The sequence below is a fragment of the Eretmochelys imbricata genome, chromosome 5, assembly GCF_965152235.1.
Source record: "Eretmochelys imbricata isolate rEreImb1 chromosome 5, rEreImb1.hap1, whole genome shotgun sequence".
In the NCBI taxonomy this organism is placed as follows: Eukaryota; Metazoa; Chordata; order Testudines; family Cheloniidae; genus Eretmochelys; species Eretmochelys imbricata.
In genome coordinates this window covers 1,059,171-1,065,081 of record NC_135576.1, presented here as the reverse complement: position 1 = coordinate 1,065,081, position 5,911 = coordinate 1,059,171, and the positions used below count along the sequence as shown (strand labels likewise).

Sequence of the window (5,911 nt, the reverse complement as noted above, 5' to 3'; positions counted from 1 at the left end):
CCAGCGCGTGCGTGCGCACCAACAGCCGGGCACCAGCGCGTGCGTGCGCACCAACAGCCGGGCACCAGCGCGTGCGTGCGCACCAACAGCCCGGCACCAGCGCGCGCGCACCAACAGCCCGGCACCAGCGCGTGTGCGCGCACGACAGCCCTGCACCAGCGCGTGCGTGCGCACCAACAGCCGGGCACCAGCGCGTGTGCACACAGGAACGTGCATCCGTGCACCTTGCACACGCGCACGTCCCGCGTGCCTTTATGTGAGGGAGGGACCCGTCACTGGCACCAGCCGGGAAACTGAGCCCCCCCCACCCCCGCCCCCTTCGCCGGGTCCGGAGGGCGGGACACGGGCCCTCCAGGGGCCGGGGAGTGGCAGAGCCGGCGGCCAATGGGGAGTGAGCCCCGCCCCCGCGGCCGGCCGGGCCAATGGGCGGCGCGGAGCGGGCTCAGCATGGCGGCCGCGGCGCTGCGCGGGGCCCGGGGCTTGGCCGCCGGCTGGGGGCCGGGGGCCCGCTGGGGACAGGTACCGCCGGGGACCCAGGAGTCCGGCCCCGCCCCCCGGCTCGCGGGGCTTGGCCCATGTGCGGAAGGGGCGGGACCCGGACTCCTGGGTCCTGTCCCGGCTGTGGGGTGGATGGGGGTGGGGCTGGGAGCCGGGACTCCTGGGTCCTGTCCCCACTGGGGGGGGTGTATGGGGCGGGCTGGGACTCCTGGGTCCTGTCCCAGCTGTGGGGTGGATGGGGGTGGGGCTGGGAGCCGGGACTCCTGGGTCCTGTCCCCGCTGGGGGTGTGTATGGGGCGGGCTGGGACTCCTGGGTCCTGTCCCGGCTGTGGGGTGGATGGGGGTGGGGCTGGGAGCTGGGACTCCTGGGTCCTGTCCCGGCTGTGGGGGGGGCTGGGGGGCTGGGAGCCGGGACTCCTGGGTCCTGTCCCCCACTGGGGGGGTGTATGGGGCGGGCTGGGACTCCTGGGTCCTGTCCCGGCTGTGGGGTGGATGGGGGTGGGGCTGGGAGCCGGGACTCCTGGGTCCTGTCCTGGCTGTGGGGTGGATGGGGGTGGGGCTGGGAGCCGGGACTCCTGGGTCCTGTCCCGGCTGTGGGGTGGTTGGGGGGCTGGGAGCCGGGACTCCTGGGTCCTGTCGCCGCTGGGGGGGTGTATGGGGCGGGCTGGGACTCCTGGGTCCTGTCCCGGCTGTGGGGTGGATGGGGGTGGGGCTGGGACTCCTGGGTCCTGTCCCGGCTGTGGGGTGGATGGGGGTGGGGCTGGGAGCCGGGACTCCTGGGTCCTGTCCCGGCTGTGGGGTGGATGGGGGTGGGGCTGGGAGCCGGGACTCCTGGGTCCTGTCCCGGCTGTGGGGTGGATGGGGGTTGGGAGCCGGGACTCCTGGGTCCTGTCCCTGCTGGGGGGGTGTATGGGGCGGGCTGGGACTCCTGGGTCCTGTCCCGGCTGTGGGGTGGATGGGGGTGGGGCTGGGAGCCGGGACTCCTGGGTCCTGTCCTGGCTGTGGGGTGGATGGGGGTGGGGCTGGGAGCCGGGACTCCTGGGTCCTGTCCCGGCTGTGGGGTGGATGGGGGTGGGGCTGGGAGCCGGGACTCCTGGGTCCTGTCCCTGCTGGGGGGGTGGATGGGGCGGGCTGGGACTCCTGGGTCCTGTCCCGGCTGTGGGGTGGATGGGGGTGGGGCTGGGAGCTGGGACTCCTGGGTCCTGTCCCGGCTGTGGGGTGGATGGGGGTGGGGCTGGGAGCCGGGACTCCTGGGTCCTGTCCCGGCTGTGGGGTGGATGGGGGTGGGGCTGGGAGCCGGGACTCCTGGGTCCTGTCCCCGCTGAGGGGGTGGATGGGGCGGGCTGGGACTCCTGGGTCCTGTCCCGGCTGTGGGGTGGATGGGGGTGGGGCTGGGAGCTGGGACTCCTGGGTCCTGTCCCTGCTGGGGGGGTGTATGGGGCGGGCTGGGACTCCTGGGTCCTGTCCCGGCTGTGGGGTGGATGGGGGTGGGGCTGGGAGCCGGGACTCCTGGGTCCTGTCCCGGCTGTGGGGTGGATGGGGGGCTGGGAGCCCGGTGCCTGGGGCGATGGCCTCGGGCCCGCAGCCCTGCACTGTGTGGTCACCGCGGAGCACCAAGCCGGCCAAGGCGCCCCCCGAACCCGCGGCTCCCGGGGCAGGGCAGGGCTCCAGCTGGGCTCGGTGCTGCCGGGTGGACGCTCCCCGCGGCGAGGGAAGGGGGTTCTCCGGCTGCGTGGTGGGGCAGCAGCTCGCTGGGTGCACGAGCTCTTGGCTCGGGCGGGCCGGGCTCAGCCCCCAGCGATGGCCCAGGCCTGGGCCCGCTCCCCGAGCTCCTGCCAGGGTCCGCTCCCCCCGGGCTGGGTCGCGCTGTGGGGCTGCTGCTCGCGTCTCCCAGCTCCGGCCCAGCAGAGCCTGCAGCTCCGAGCCCTCCGACGTGCAGGACGTGCCCTCGGCTACGTGCCGCTCACCAAGCAGGGCCCCGCCGTGCTCCCACCCCGGGCACAGCTCAGTGCGGAGCAGCCCCTGGGGGCGCCGACGGGGCGGGATCCTGGGGGCTGTGCTGCTGCCCGCAGCCCCGTCTCGCTCGCCGCGGGGTGGCCCGTGCACGAGAGGCTGGAGAGCCGGGTGGGAGGCGAGGGACTGGGCCCTCCACAGCTGTGTCTGTGGGGCTGTGCCATTCCCGGGGTGTGCAGAGCAGGGGGTACACCCAGCAGTGCCCAGGCCCCTGAGCTGATGCCCCTCTGCCCCAGAGATGCTACGTGGCCGCCGGGGGGCAGGACGGGGAGGTGCAGAAGGCTCAGCGGGCAGCTGAGGCCAGAAAGGAGCCAGGCCAGCGGCCCCCGACCATCTTCAGCAAGATCATCGACCGCACCCTCCGGGCCGACATCCTCTACGAAGACGACAAGGTGACGCCCTCCGCCTCGTTCGGGGGGATGCGGGTCCCTCGTGGGGGGTTCCCCGCAGCCCCACTCCAGCTTCCTGCATCTCTGCTGGGAACGTCCTGACCTGCCCTGGAGCCGGGTGCTCTCTCCCCTCCCCAGAACAAGGCTTGTTGGCCTGCCCCCTGCTGAGCCCGCTGTGGTTGTGGGGGTCAGGGGGAGATAGGGCCATTGTCCCTAGCTTGCCAGGCTCCCCCCAGGGTTGTTCCCCCACCTTGCTCCATGCGGGAGTCGGAGGGATGGGTCTCTGTCCTGCCATCTCTCCCCATCCCCCCCAGGCTCCTAGATCGAGTGCTGGCAGCTGCCCCCAGCTGCCGTGGGGCTGGGCCTGAGCTGGGGGCCACGCTGCTCCCTGCCCTGGGCACGCACTGCCGAGGGCTTGCCCGCTTGGCTCCCAGCATGGTGGGTGGGGCTGAGGGGAGGATGCTGGGGCTGGGAGCCACCTGCGTGGGGCTGGGAGCTCGGCTCCCTCAGAGCCTTTGGGCCAGGAAGGGGTGAAGCAGGGGCAAACCCAGGTCTCTGCCATGTGGGGCACGGGGGGCTCTGAGCCTTGCCCTGCTCCTGGAGCGGCCTCCGCCAGCCTCTTCACACCTTGGCCCTGGCTAGGGCAGGGGGACTCCAACTGGGCCCTCCCCTCTGCTGGGAACAGGCTGCCCGGGGCAGGGAAGTCAGCCTGGCTGGGCTGGGTGACGGCTGAGGGGTGAGTGCCCCTGAGAGATGGGGTGCCCCCCGTTTCCCAGAGCCCCCCAGAGCTCGCCCGTGTGCACCCCCTCCCAGAGCTCCCTGGCCCAGCCCCGTCACGTCCCTGCAGTCCTGGGTTTAGCTTCACAGAGCACTTGGCACGGTCCCCAACCCAGTGGGGTGCGGAGCACGGCTGGGGGTGACGTGACCCCTGGAGGCCTTGGGGGGAGGGCTATGACCCTGCAGGGAATGTGTCAGTTGCCCCGTGGGGGGCAGGGGAGGGGCCAGTGACCCCGCAGTCCCAGCCCTGGCTGAGCTGGTGCCTGCCCCGCGGTGGGTGCCCCCTGGCAGCAGCGCTCATGGTGCTCTCCCCGCAGTGCCTCGCCTTCCGGGATGTGGCCCCGCAGGCCCCCGTGCATTTCCTGGTGATCCCCAAGCGCCCCATCCCGAGGCTGAGCCATGCGGCAGCGGGGGACACAGAGGTGAGCAGAGCGACTGGACAGGGCCCCTTCCCCGGGGTGCCTCTGCCCCTGCTCTGGGCTGGGGTGGGGTGGGGAGAGCGGCCCAGGGAACAGCGAGGGTCATGGGGAGCAGAGGGGCTGGGCACGGGAAGGGGGTGGGTCAGCTCCATGTGCTGGCTGGAGGGGGTGCTGGCACCAGAACCACGGGGCAGGGGGGTGTTGGCTCCAGCCCTGGTATGGACTGGCTCTGACCTTGGCGGGTTGCCCTCCATCAAGAGCCCAGCTGCCCCCTGCCTGGCTGTCAGTGAGGCCCTGGGGTCCCCCGGGGCTGGGTGTGAAGGTGGGCCCTCTGGGTCACCTGGGGGATGTTCAGGGGTGCAGTGCTCTAGGTCCCCGGGGAGGGGTTCTGGGGGTGCTGTATGTGCTGCCCCCGCCCTGGGTCCCACTTCTCCCCTGAACCTGCCCCTCTGCTCGCGCCCAGCTCCTGGGGCACCTGCTGGTGGTGGCCAGTCAGACGGCGAAGGTGGAGGGGCTGGAGGATGGCTACCGAGTGGGTGAGTTGCCGGGACCCCCCGTGCTGGGGAGCGCCCGGCTGCCTGCCCTGTCCTTGGTGGTTTTCCCTGGCGCTCACCAGCGTTGCCCGCTGCCAGCCCAGCTGTGACCCTGCCCCAGACGTGTGTGAGCCACTGGTGCCCCCCAGCACTTCCCTGCGTCGCTGCCCTGGAGCGTCGTCTCCCCATCGCGCCCTTGGAGTGGGGCCCTGCACGCGCCTCCCCGTGGCCTCAGCACGTTTTGTACCCGCCACCGCTGCCCTGGCATCCCTGCTCTGGGTGGGGGCTGGCCCCACCCCACCCTCTCGCCACGCCCGCAGGGGGCTGGCCCCGCCCTCTCGTGCCACCCCACATGCCCTGCCCCGCCCCCCTCACCCGGCCCCGCCCCCCTCACCCGGCCCCGCCCCCCTCACCCTGCCCCACCCCGCCCATAGGGGCCGGCCCCGCCCCCCTCACCCTGCCCCGCCCCGCCCATAGGGGCCGGCCCCGCCCCCCTCACCCTGTCCCGCCCCGCCCATAGGGGCCGGCCCCGCCCCCCTCACCTGGCCCCGCCCCACCCATAGGGGCCGGCCCCGCCCCCCTCACCCGGCCCTCATGCCACCCCTCACGCCCCGCCCACAGGGGGCCAGCCCCACCCCACTTGATCCCCTTGCAGGGGCCTAGCTCGCTCACCCCGTTTCTCTGCCTTTCAGTGATCAACGACGGGAAGCAGGGGGCTCAGTCCGTCTACCACCTGCACTTGCACGTACTGGGCGGGCGTCAGATGGGCTGGCCCCCGGGCTGAGCTGAAGCTGGAGTGGTGGGAGCAGTGGACGTGGCACCAGCCCTGCTGGGCAAACCCGCTCCCCAATTAAAGCCCTGTGAGAGGGCCCATGTGATCACTCGCCCCGTCTGTCCCGGTGCCCGTCCCCCGGCTGTCTGCGGCTCACGCCGGGCAGGGGGGTCGGCCTCCTGCCCCACAGGAAGGGGCTGCGCTGGGGGAGGGGAGCACCCGATGCCCAGGGCAGAGGAGTGAGGGGAGGGGGAGCATGTGATGCCCAGGCCGGGGAGGGGAGGGACTGTGCGATGCCCAGCGGGGGAGCGTGTGATGCGCGGGCCTGGGGGAGAATGGGGGGGGAATGTGTGGTATCCGGCAGGGGAGGGGGGGGCGTGTGATGCACGGGCCGGGGGGGGGAATGGGTGGGCGTGTGATGCCTGGCAGGGGGGGAATGGGGGGGGCGTGTGATGCGCGGCCTGTGGCTGCCCGTCTGTCCAGGCTCTGCTCCCGCAGCGTCTGGGTGCC

The 5,911-nt window shown here is 73.1% G+C and overlaps 1 protein-coding gene across 1 annotated transcript; it reads left to right on the top strand.

Moving 5' to 3' along the window:
• The first annotated feature begins 421 nt into the window (after window positions 1–421).
• Window positions 422–5,513, top strand: HINT2 (histidine triad nucleotide binding protein 2). The gene is made up of 5 exons (XM_077818069.1): window positions 422–519; window positions 2,748–2,903; window positions 3,995–4,099; window positions 4,560–4,632; window positions 5,322–5,513. The coding sequence occupies exons 1-5, from the start codon at window positions 448–450 to the stop codon at window positions 5,411–5,413; spliced, it is 498 nt and encodes a 165-aa protein (XP_077674195.1). The 5' UTR covers window positions 422–447; the 3' UTR covers window positions 5,414–5,513.
• The last annotated feature ends 398 nt before the right edge of the window (window positions 5,514–5,911 follow it).